The sequence below is a fragment of the Rhinatrema bivittatum genome, chromosome 3, assembly GCF_901001135.1.
Source record: "Rhinatrema bivittatum chromosome 3, aRhiBiv1.1, whole genome shotgun sequence".
Taxonomy (NCBI): domain Eukaryota; kingdom Metazoa; phylum Chordata; class Amphibia; order Gymnophiona; family Rhinatrematidae; genus Rhinatrema; species Rhinatrema bivittatum.
Window position 1 is genome coordinate 444731838 of NC_042617.1, and position 12861 is coordinate 444744698.

Sequence of the window (12861 nt, forward strand, 5' to 3'; positions counted from 1 at the left end):
TCAAGGCAGTGTAGACAGACAGTCAAAGTTGAGCGCACGTCTGTGACGACCTTTTCATGAGATGTGTCTTTCCTTCTATTGGTAATCTCTAAACACACAACGCATTCCAAGTGAAAGCAGCAGCACTGCGTAAAAAAAGGGTAAGAGGAAACCTAGGTGCAGGATTAATGAAACAGAGGTCAGGCCAAACTAGCAGACGACCTTGAATAACCAGAGTTATTAGTGTTCAGTAGTCTATGCTATTGCTTCACCAAGCCGCTGATGCGTTGTTAGTGAACTGCAGTTAAAATCGCTAGGCTAACATTACTATACAAGAAGCAATGAGATGCTAGAGTTTCACACCACATGACTACTCATTTACCAGAGAGGGGTCTGTGGGTGAAGAAAGACCCTCAGCGGCATCTTCCTTGATAACATCCTAACAACAACAAAACACCACATTTTGGTTGTAAAGACAAAAGGTTCACAAAAAGAAGTACAAAAAAGGGAGACTATCAAAAGAAAACAGCAAAATACTCCACATAACCCCTTTTCCTTTTTTTTTTTCATGAAGGTGTTTGAAAAGCAGATGGAAAGGTTATTTTCAGATACTACAGCTGGGTCAAAAGCCGCAAGGTCCCCACATTAAAAATGCTACTACCCCAAATGCATTAAGTTGCACAGTCTCCAGCACACAGGAAAAGGATACACAGATCACCAAAGCATTTTGGGGGAAAAAAAAGTATGTTATGTTCAGTTGTGCAGAAAGAAGGAAGAAGCCAGCAGCTCACATTCTCTCTCAAAGTCGCATTCCAAAACTGAACATACCACACACATGGATGCACACAGTTTACGCTGTGCAGAATAAAATGTATTTTGTTTCACTGTAAGCAAAATATTTGTAAGGATTAAAATGGTGCTATAATCGTTCCCTGGCTCTCAAAAGTCTATGGAAGACTGCAGTATTTTTTTAGTTTCTTCTCTCCAGAGAAAAGCCAAAAGCTAGGTCATACCTGGGGAGACCCAGGTTTACCCAGCATGAATTCATCTGTGCTACAAGATATTTTATGCAAAGATGTCAAAACTGTAGCCCAGTCAATTTGGAGAATTCAGAAAAGAAGAGCAACAATAATGGGTTTTTTTCTTTCGAAACATATCTACTATAAATGAGCACAAAATACATTTCATGTTAACAACTTCAGCCACTAACTAAGCGTTTATAGAACTAGAGTTTATTAGTTCTATATATAAAACAAGCCATGTGTGTATCACTGCTCTGTTTAGTCTATGTTCGAATTGAAGTCATCCTTTCAAATACTTACTAGGCCATTGCTCTGATCTCTGGGCAAACCCGTTTTTACTGATGGACGTGGGATGAAATGTTGGGAATTGCCAAAGTAATACCTTGGCAGGTAAACGTGAGGGGCAAAGAATGGCTATGGAGGAAACATGCAACAAAAAAAAAAAAAAAGGGGATAAACAATTATAAAAACAAAATATGTTAAGTCAAAAACAAACAATAACGACAACACAATGCAAGTAGCACTTAAGAACATGAAAAGGTTTAACAGAACAGAATTAACAGCAAGTTATCAAATCACTATTGAACTTCTGCATTTATTTGCCTCACTTAGTTTTTTTTCGCAACTGCACATGTCATACTCTTCAAAGGGCTCCCGGATATGCAGATCTCTACTGAGAGAATTTATCAGCTCTTTAGACTTTCACTAGTGCCTATGCTGCTAAGAGTGTAGGAGGTAAGTAAGATATTTTATATTTACAATGACTTTTCTTCTCTTAATTTAATGTGTGAAAATTCTCTTAACCCAAGAGCCTAAGAAAGGGATACCTTTACTATTGGTAACTAATACTGGTACCAAATTTGTTCAGTCATGATGTACAATAAAAATGAGTTGTATTTTCAAATTGGTGAGCACTTCCTTGTTACAAAGAGTAGGAGGAATCTGGCTGCTGGCACTACCAATTAAAACAGTTATAGAGCAGCTTTTAAGTTAGATGATATGGGAAAGCAGACAGTTGCTCAGGAGCAGGGAATCCACCATGGATACCATTCAAAAAGGGAAATTAGATTTTCCTGACAGTGAGGATGTGGAAGAAGCGGATTCCAAATTACCTAATCAACTGTTAATAAGCGGGTTGTGAAAACATTTTTTAAAAAAGTCATATATTTTAGGCATCTGGATGCCAATGCCAGAAGTCTAAAAATAAAATGGGAGGGTTAGAGTGTAAGCACTTGATGAAGACACAGAAGGATACAGTGATACCAGGGCACAAAATATATTGAAATGACAGAAGCAGATAGACGTGATGGTGGGGTGGCTCTAAATGTTAAGGCTTCTAGGGAGTCAAACAGGATGCAGATTCCACAGGAAGCTATCTATACTCTGGAACCTCTATGGATAAAAATTCCATGCATGACGAGAAGCAGCATAGCATTTGGGATTTACTACCATCCTGCCAACTAGGATGGTGAAACAGACTGTGAAATAACAGAAACTAGTCAAGCTACCACGTGTGAAAACACAATAATAAATGGGAGATTTCAATTACCCCAATATTTACTGGGTGAATAACTCATCGGGGCACATGAGGGAGGTTGTTTCTAGACACCAAAAATGACCTTTTCATGGAGCAGTTGGTCTTGGAACCAATGAGCTGGCTATTTTAGATCTAGCTCTCACTGGAATGCAGATCTGGTGGAAGGGGTAATGGAAGCAGACCCGCTTGGAAATAGTGATCATTATGAAATCAAAATAGAGATAATCACCAGAGGAAAATAATAAAACTACCGCAATAACATATAACTATGATAAGATGTAGAAATTAATTGGAAAGATACTAAAAGAAGATGTTACAAGGGTTAGAAGTCTGCATGAGGCATGGAGATTGTTTAAAAACACTATCTTGGAAGTACAAATAAAATATATCTCAACAATTTAAAAACGGTCAGAAGAAGAACAAAGCCTCTGCTTGCATGGCTAAATGGTGCTGTGGAAGAGGTCATCAAAGCCAAAAAAGCATCTTTTAAAAAAAGAGACAGCAGGACCTAATGAGAAAAATAGGAAGTACATAAGCCAAATTAGAAGCAAAACATTAATAAACCAGTCCAAGAGAGAATTTGAGGAGAAACTTGCCAAAGAAGCAAAATCTAATTTAAAAATTGTTTCCAAGCATATAAAAAAAAAAAAAACAACCAAACCCCACAAATATGTGAGGGAGTCAGTTGGGCTATTAGATGGTGAAAGGGATGCTCAGGGATATAAGACCACAGCAGACAAACTGATGAATCCTTTGCTTCAGTCTTCACTGTGGAGGATGTTGGAGACATAGTCAAGCCTGAAACATTCATTGTAGGTGATGTTTCAGAGGAATTGAATCAAATCAGTGTGAATCTGGAAGAAGTGCTAGAACAAACTGACAAATTAAACAGCAGCAAATATTCACCTAGAGCTCTAAAGGTCCTCAAATCTGAAACTGCAGATCAATCACTGGTAATCTGTAACCTAACATTCAAATTTGCCTCTATACAAGAGGTCTGGAGGGTAGCAAATGTAATGCTAAGTTGCAAAATGGGATCCAGAAGTGACCCAAGTAACTATAGACCACTCAGCCTGATATAGATGCCTGGTAAAATGGTGGAAGCTATTGTTCAGAACAAAATTACTGGTCATTTGGATAAACATGGCTTAATGGAGACGAGCCAGTATGGATTTAGCAAAAGGAGGTTTTGCTTTACTAACCTTCTTTGAAGATGTGAATAAGCATGTCAATAAAGGTGAGCTAATTGATATAGCGTATTTGGTTTTCAAAAGGTGTTTGATAAAATCCCTCATGAAAGATTTCTTGGAAAATTAAAGTCGTGAGATAGGAGGCAATGTCTTACTAGGGGGCTTGGTAAATGGTTAAAGGACAGGAAACAAAGAGTAGGGCTAAATGGTCAGTTTTCCCAATGGAGAAAGGCAAAGAGCAAGAGTGCCCCAGAAACCGATACTGGGACTGGTGTTGGTTAACTTGCTCATGAACCACCTGGAAAAGGGAGCAATGAGTGAAATGATCAAATCTGCAGAAGACTCAGAAATATTCAATGCATTTTAAAACACAGGCAAACTGTGAGGAACCGCCAAAGGACCTTGCAAGACTGAGGAACTGGGCATCTAAATGGCAGGTGAATTTTAATATGGACAAGTGCAAAGGGAAAAATAATCCTAGCCATAGGTACACAATGCTAGGTTCCGAATTAGGAGCAACCACCCAGGAAACGGATCTTGGAATCATTGTGAACAATAAGTTGAAATCCTTAGCTCAGTGTGATGCAGCTGTCAAAAAACGCAAACAGAATGTTTGGAATTATTTGGAAAGGAATGGAAAAAAAACCCCCAAACCTTCTGAATGTTGCCATGCCTCTGTGTAGATCTATGGTACAACCTCACTTGGATTATTGTGTGCAGTTCTGGTCACCCCATCAAAAGACAGATATAGTGGTACCAGAAAAGGGCAAGAGAAATGATAAAGCAGATGGAAATGCTCACTTACAAAGAAAAGATAAACAGGTTAGATATATTTAGTTTGGTGCAAAGAGGACTGAGAGGGAATACAAAGAACAAGGCAGCATGAAGACTATTCAAATATAGATTTTTTTTTCCAGCAGTTTCCTCCCGCTCCTTTCAGTTGGTAGCTCTTTCAGTACCAGCGCCTCTACTGGGCAACAGTACCATGAGCAACAAAGCTGTGGAGTTGCATGAGCTCTTGAGGCAAAGTTTGGCCCCTGTAGAAGGACCCTCAATAGCTGAAGTACATCACCACCTTTTTATTAGGCCAATAAAAGGCAGCACAACCTACAAAGATTCCTAATTTCTCTCTTTTCACCTTGTCTTTTATTTTATTTGTTTTTTCTTATGATCAAACCAGACATTTTCAGTCTTTATGTAATTCTAAAGCATTCCTAATTTGTTTTTATTTTAGAGGTCAAGCTATATAATTCATAAGCGAGGCCATATTGGCCTATCAAGAACTTTGCTTCAACAATCACAATAATGCAGATACAAAAAAATGAACAGCTTCTAGTTTTATATACATTTTACATATTGTCTTCCTCATCTATTAATACCTTTTTTCCCCAACATATTACTTGACTCATTTATAAAACATCCTTTTTAGCATGATTTTATAGAACACGGCTCTGAAAAAGGTTCAAGAAAACAGGTACCAGTAAGGGAAACCAGATGATTCACGGCATACAGCTGAATTAAAACCAAAGAGCCCTGGTTTTAAATTAGCTGGCCATACGACTGGCCAACCATGCATGTGCTATTTGGTCAGCATGGCATGGGTACTGGCAGCTGCACGCATGAGGGGGTGCAGAAGCACCTGCTTCCGACATGCCCTCTTTTTATTTTGGGTGTAAGTTGCTGGGGAACTAATTTATAACCAAGTAAAATTAAGTAACCTTCACTCATAATGACAATAGTTAACCAACCAAAATAAAGGCCCAGTTCAGTAGGAATCTGTTTCCATTTTAGGCTAGTCTCAAAAATTGTTTATTCCTCAATTCAGATTGAAAATAGGTAGCTTAGCTGCATGTATGTCCATTCTGCTGTGAATTAGGTAATTTATTTGGCTACTCAGAGTCAGAAAATTGCATTCTATGTACTATATGTTTTTGCTTTGATTGGGCCCCAGGTAAATACATGCTCAGTCAGTCAACTAACTCTTAATATCCTTACATTTTTCTTCCTTCTTAAAGCAATATAAGAAAACAAATATTAAATACAGTCATCCTCCAGCAACCAGGATGCTCCAAATAAACTGCTGTGGATTTCATTAGCTAACCATTTAAAAGGCAACAGATTAAAAATATGAGATATATTTTGTTCTGTTTTTCTAGTACCAAGGTGCAAAGCATCTATATTCATTTGAATCCTAATACCCCATTATCCTGTTTATCAGTAATTTGACATCAACGACAAAGTTAAAAAGTCTGCTAATAAAATGAATTAAATGCTCCTGCTGTGTTTACATTTACTGGTTCAGATTTTAAATGTTTTGAGATGAATTAGTGTTTGTAGTTTACTCACCCGATTATAGAAAGGATGTTGAGGGCCTGTCATACCACTATAATAGCTGCTAGGAGGCTGTGGCGACACAACCCCAGCAGGGAATTGCCCATTAAAGGAATTTGATGGGGAGCAAACAGATGAGTGTTGGCTGAATGTTGCTGATACCCGAGAAGGTGCTTCTTGCAAGGGCAACGTGGGGTATGGAAGTCCTCCAATATTCATTTGATCTCTTGCAGCACGAACATCTAAAATATAAAAATATTTTAATTTAAGGCAGCATCTTGTATCAGTAGGAGCAATCCAGACTCAAGACTTAGGCTATGCAGAGAACTTTACAGATAGCTAAACTCTAAAAGGTGAATTTTAAAAGCCTGGTGCACGCCAAAATCGGGAGATGTGTGCGCGTATAGGACTTATACACGCACGCCGTATTCTAAAAGTCGCCTATATGCGCAGGTATCTCCCGCTGTGTGTAAATCTCACTCAGAATCAAAAACACGTATGATGTGGGCATCGGTGTCAGGGATCCAGGGTGGGGCAAAGAGATGTGTGCACGCAAATATTTATGCACTTGGGTGCGCGCCCAGGTCTAGTGCTGCGTTACTTTATTTCTACTATGGGGGAAGTGTGAAGTATAAAAAACAAAAAAAAAGCCATTCCTGAGGGGTTTAAATGGTCTCAGGTAGCTGGCGTGACTGCAGGCTATTAGACTAGGAGGGTTTGATGACCTAGTTCTACACTGGATGAACTGGTCTTAGCGTGGACATACAACAGTTGTAAAATTCCTTCACTTATGCAGCCAAAACCCAATTTGTGCAGTTGGACAGGGCTACTTGCAAAATTAGGCACACACATATGCCTATGCGTGCCAAGGCTATTTTCTAACATATGTGCGCATATGTTATAAAATCGCCAAGTCCAGGGGTGCACGCCGATGCACACACGTCAATGTGCCCCCATGCGCCCCTTTGAAAGTTACCATCTCTATCAGCATGTTAGGGCTAATGTGGACCTTAAAGCATGTTAACATTGGATAACATGCGACTCTGCAGACATCTGCAAAGTTACATGTTGGCAACCTTAACTAACTCATTCCAGATTAACTGAGCGGGCTAATCCAGGCCTGGTTTTGCCCCATTGCATGCATGGTGTTGTAGTTCTAACTGTCCCATTGATTTCCCTTAGATCTCAGAACTACAACTCCCAGTATGCAATGGGACAGAGCCAGAACTGGATCAGCTTGTTTGGTCACCCTGGAATATGTTGTCAGCCCTAATGTTAGGCTATGGCCTGGATTCACTAATGCCGCAAGGCTTAGTTAATTCCGGCGCTAACGGGGGGGGCGGAGCGGGGGGCAGTCCTGCGCCGGCCAGCAGCAATCGCACCGCCGCGGTCGCTGAATACACCATAAAAGGTGAAGTTATTCGGCGCGAAATAGGCAGCGAAAAGGCTCCTTGCCTTTTCGCTGTGGGCGCCGTCTTCGCGGAGTCGGCCCCGGTGACGCCCCGACTCCTCCTCTTCCGAGGCCGACTCCGCCCCGATGTAGCTAGCACAGGCTTGCGCTAAGCTTTCTAGCTATCGCACGCTTGCGCTGGTAGAGCAAGCGTGCGATAGCCTTAGAAAATAAGGCCCTATGTTAGCCTTAATATGGATATAAAAGGACCTAACATAAAAAAAATTGTACATGATTTTGCATCTGCCCATTTAATATTACCATTCATTAATGTAAAAAGCCCACTTTAATACACAATATACTAAAGTCTTTATTCCTTTTAGTATATTGGGTATTAAGCTGAAATTGGCATGTTTAATGCATAAATTCCTTAGTGTTCAATAAAACCATGCAACCTTAGATTTATGTTTGCTTTGGGTTTTAAAGATACCTTGATGATAGAAAAGACTATTGTTTGTTTTGTTTCATATTATGAAGATAGTACCCCAGATAGAACATTAATAAATTTTCTTTCTTTTTTAGAGCAGAATTCTAGTCGCCTTATTGGTCCTGGAGAAAAGTAGAATCTTTGTAGGTTGCAACAACTTTTTTTGGCTCAACAAAAAGATGCAATATACAAGCTTTCAAGGCCAGTTAGATTCCTTTTGCAGATGACAAAGATTGTCTGAAAAGCTCATATACGTCAGCAAGTTCTTGTTAATCCAATAAAAGTTACCACAATCTATACAGATCCCAGTTTTAATTTTTTTTAAATTTGTTTTCCAGTTGCTGACTTTGGGCTCTTGATCAGAATCACATCATCAGCATCACCAGTATACAATCTTTTTGGAAAGCAACAGTGTGTCCTCTGCTTTCAAAAATAAGTTGTACTTTGCCTTGGCATTTACGATGCACTTGTCATATTCTGTACAATATCTTGACATTCCCTAAAGAGCTAAAAAAAACAAAACAATTATATTCAGGAGACCACAGTTAAAATTTAAAATAAAATAATACAAAATTTGAACTAATATTTGAGAATTTCTCTACAGTCAAATATGAATCCTCCCATTCCCCATTGTACCCTGGGTTAATGTTCAGCTTTAAGAGATACTGACACAATTCCAAAAGACATAATACTGGGATGCTTCTGACTGATTCAACAATTTGGGGCTGTTTATCCTGCAGGCTGTAGCTTGGTCCTTAAATCAGGTGAAGTGAGTCACCAGCCTGTGAATTCACCACAAGTCACTCTCACTGAGCTGTCATTTGCAAAGAAAAAATAAATAATACAACAAAGGGTAGACAGGGTGCCCACAGTGCTGACCGGTTAAACGAGAAACAACAATAAACTTAGAAAATCTGGGGTATTATTTGCATTAAGATAGAAACTCACATAAACGTAGAAAATGCCAGTGGTTTCTCTGCCATCTATACTTAAAATATAATGATAGATTATATATGTTGTATCACCCAGTAACATCTTACAGTATTCAGTATCACTGTGGAAAGGTTAGAGAGGCATTTCCAACACAATCAGTTCAAAAATGAACTATGCTGCTCTCTCCTGCAGGCACATATTGGGCCAGATTTTAAAACTTATGCGCGGGCATAGATTTGTGCGTGCAACCCGGCGCGCACAAATCTACGCTCGATTTTATAACATACGCACGCAGCCGCGTGCATGTTATAAAGTCCGGGGTCGGCGCGCGCAAGGGGGTGCACACTTGTGCACCTTGCGTGCGCTGAGCCCCGATGGCTTTCCCCGTTCCCTCCAAGGCCGCTCCGAAATCGGAGCGGCCTTGGAGGGAACTTTTTTTTTGATTCCCCCCCACCTTTCCCTCCCTTCCCCTATCTAACCCACCCCCCGGCCCTACCTAAATCCCTCCCTCCTTCCTTATTTGATGGAGTTATGCTTGCCTCTGGCAGGCATAACATTTGCGTGCGCTGGCCAGCTGCTGGCGAGCGAACCTCCAGCACGGCCGCTGTGCCGGAGTACTTGGAACTGCCCCCGTACCGCCGCCACGCCCCAGCCCTGCCCCAGGCCGCCACCACGCCCCCGGCCCTGCCCATTTTCGAAAGCCCCGGGACATACGCGCGTCCCAGGGCTTGCGCGCGCCGCCGAGCCTATGCAAAATAGGCTCGCCGTGCGCAGGGGCAGATTTTCTCGGGTTACGCGCGTAGCCTTTGAAAATCTGCCCCAAAGGGTTTATTTATAGTAGGAGAAAATTATTTACCCCAAAAGGTTTATGGTTTCTGTAGAAAGAACACAGACAGAAACACAGAGATTCTCAAGTTCTTAATCTACAGCCAAATCAATCCACGTCATTAGTAAAAACTCTTCAGATTTGTTCAGTTGCATCTACATGGAGATAAACAACTTGAGCTAAGTCAGTGGGAACTATGCTCACTCAAAGCAGGGCACTTCGAGTCCTCTACTGATGTAGGACACTAAAAGAAAAGCATAAGGGAAACCTTTGGAAGTTTCACCCAATATTATGAGGATTAGGAGCTCTTCCACCCAAGTAGCTTAATGCAGTTCCATTCTACAATGTCTATCAACAAATTGTCACCAGCTAGAAGGTGGCATCTCATTGTCGCCAGATTTATAAAATGAGTGCTGCTTTGAGCTTTGCAGTTCTTTTCATCTGCAGGTCTCTCATTAGTGCCATATGTTGAGTTGTGTTCTGATCCTTTCCAGAATAAGAAAATTACTTCTTACCTGCTAATTTTCGTTCCTGTAGTACTATGGATCAGTCCAGACGGTGGTGGGTTATGTCCCCCGTCCAGCAGATGGAGTCAGAGCAAACTTCGGAGGGTGCTGGCATATAAGCCGGTGCACCCCTCCTGTATCCTCAGTATCGAGAATATCAAAGCCAAGGAAGAATACTGGACAGACCAAGGCAGGTGGATCAAGCAAAACCCTGAACAATCAACCGTAAACCGTGAAAAAAAAACTATGCAACGTGCAATAAGAACTGTCCAAACAGGGACAAACACAGACACACAGGTTCAGATCCCCGAAGGGAGAATAACCAGGAGAATAGGAAGACAGGAGAGACGAACGAGCAGGTTCCCTCCTAGATCTCAAGAGACGTCCAGGGAGGGCGTCTGGACTGATCCATAGTACTACAGGAACGAAAATTAGCAGGTAAGAAGTAATTTTCTTTTCCCTGTACGTACTAGGATCAGTCCAGACGGTGGGATGTACCAAAGCTTCCCTAAACCGGGTGGGTCCCCGGGAAGCCTGCTCGAAGGACCCTGTCCCCAAAGGAACCAGACTCAGATACCTGTACATGGAGCCGGTAATGTCTGGAGAACGTGTGGAGAGACTTCCAGGTCGCCGCACGACAAATTTCCTGCGCAGAGACGAGCTGGGACTCCGCCCAGGAGGCAGCCTGGGCTCGGAGAGAGTGAGCCTTGAGACCCGGCGGGGGATCCTTTCCGGAACCGATGTACGCCGAAGTCACCGCCTCCTTGAGCCAGCGCGCAATCGTAGTCTTGGACGCTTGACTACCCTTTCTAGGCCCCGACCAGAGCACGAAAAGGTGATCGGAGACCAGGAACTCGTTAGTCACCTCCAAATAACGGAGAAGGGTGCGCTTCACATCCAGGCGGCGAAGCGACAGGGGAGCATCAGCCGGGAAGGCAGGCAGCTCCACTACCTGGTTCACGTGGAAGGAGGAAACCACCTTCGGCAGGAACGAAGGGACAGTCCGGATGTGAACCCCCGAGTCCGTGAACCGGAGGAAGGGTTCCCGACACGAAAGAGCCTGCAGCTCGGAGATACGCCGCGCCGAAGCGATGGCGACCAGGAAGACCGCCTTCAGAGTGATGTCCTTGAGAGTGGCCTGCCGCTGGGGCTCAAAGGGAGGACCCCCTAGAGCCCGCAAGACCAGGTTGAGATTCCACGAAGGACAGAGAGGACGCACCGGCGGACGTAGGCGCTTAACTCCCCGGAGGAATCGCGAGATGTCCGGATGAGCCGACAGACCAGGCCGTCCCGCGGCACGAGCCAGCGACGCGAGAGCGGAGACCTGCACCCTCAGGGAATTATAGGAGAGGCCCTTCTCCAGCCCCTCCTGCAGGAACGCCAGCACTAGATGACGGGATACTGCAGTCGCGAGAGCCCCCCCGCGCCGAGCACCAGACCTCAAAAACCTTCCATACCCGCACATAAGCGACCGATGTGGAGGCCTTCCGTGCCTGGAGGAGCGTATCTACCACGGGACCGGCGTAGCCTTTGCGCAAGAGGCCCCTCCTCTCATAAGCCACGCCGCAAGACAGAAGTGTTCCGCCTGCTCCGAAAATACCGGGCCCTGGCGGAGCAGACGTGGCAGGTGCGAGAGACGAAGGGGCTCGCCCACCGCCAGACGAAGGAGATCCGCGAACCACGGGCGCTGCGGCCACTCCGGAGCCACTAGAATGACCCGACCGACGTGTTTTTCTATTCTCCTTAGCACCTTGCCCACGAGGGGCCAGGGGGGAAAAACGTAGAGCAACAGCCGAGGGGGCCAGGGAAGGGCCAGGGCGTCGACGCCCTCCGCGCCGTGCTCCCGCCGACGGCTGAAGAACCGAAAGGCTTTCGCGTTGACCGCTGACGCCATGAGATCCAACGCGGGCGTCCCCCAGCGTCTGACAATGAGAGCCATCGCCTCGTCGGAGAGGGACCACTCTCCCGGATCCAACACCTGACGACTCAGATAATCCGCCTGGATGTTGTCCACCCCGGCGATGTGGGAGGCTTCCAGACGGTCCAGGAAACGTTCCGCCCAATCCATCAGACGCGCCGCTTCCAGCGCCACCAGTCTGCTCCTGGTGCCCCCTTGCCGGTTGATGTAAGCCACTGTCATCGCATTGTCCGAGAGGACTCGGACCGCTCGTCCTCTGATCATGGGCAGGAACTGCACGAGAGCCAACCCGACCGCCCGGGTCTCCAGGTGGTTGATTGGCCAGGCCGTCTGTTCTTTCGTCCACAGACCCTGCGCCGAGCTCCGGAGACACACTGCCCCCCAGCCGGACAGGCTGGCATCGGTGGTGACCACAATCCAGTCCGGCGTCTCCAGGGGGCATCCTTGGGATAGATTCCTGGGATCCAACCACCATCGCAAGCTGGCCCTGGCGGTCGGAGGGAGAGGAAGGATCGCCTGATAGTCCTGGGAGACCGGCTTCCATCTCGAGAGACGGGACATTTGCAGGGGCCTCAAGTGTGCAAACACCCAGGGGACCAGGCTGATTGCGAACGCCATAGAGCCGAGGACCTGCAGGTAGTCCCGCACCGTGTGAACCTGGAGAGCAGAAAACCTGATGATCAGCTCCCGCAGGGCTTGCGCCTTGTCCGGCCGCAGGAAGACCTTGCCCTGTACCGTGTCG

At 44.5% G+C, this 12861-nt stretch overlaps 1 protein-coding gene across 8 annotated transcripts in view; it reads right to left on the reverse strand.

Annotated features, from left to right (window-relative positions):
• Window positions 1-12861, reverse strand: part of KIDINS220 (kinase D interacting substrate 220) — a 376999-nt gene that overhangs the window by 78599 nt on the left and 285539 nt on the right. For 5 of the 8 annotated variants that reach the window (XM_029595823.1, XM_029595820.1, XM_029595821.1 and 2 more), the window contains 3 exons: window positions 6075-6301; window positions 1302-1415; window positions 362-418 (listed from right to left, as the gene is read on the reverse strand). In XM_029595823.1, the coding sequence (XP_029451683.1) occupies window positions 362-418; window positions 1302-1415; window positions 6075-6301 (398 nt within the window). The remainder of the gene's footprint in view (window positions 1-361; window positions 419-1301; window positions 1416-6074; window positions 6302-12861) is intronic. The other 3 variants (XM_029595825.1, XM_029595826.1, XM_029595827.1) reach the window with 2 other exon arrangements.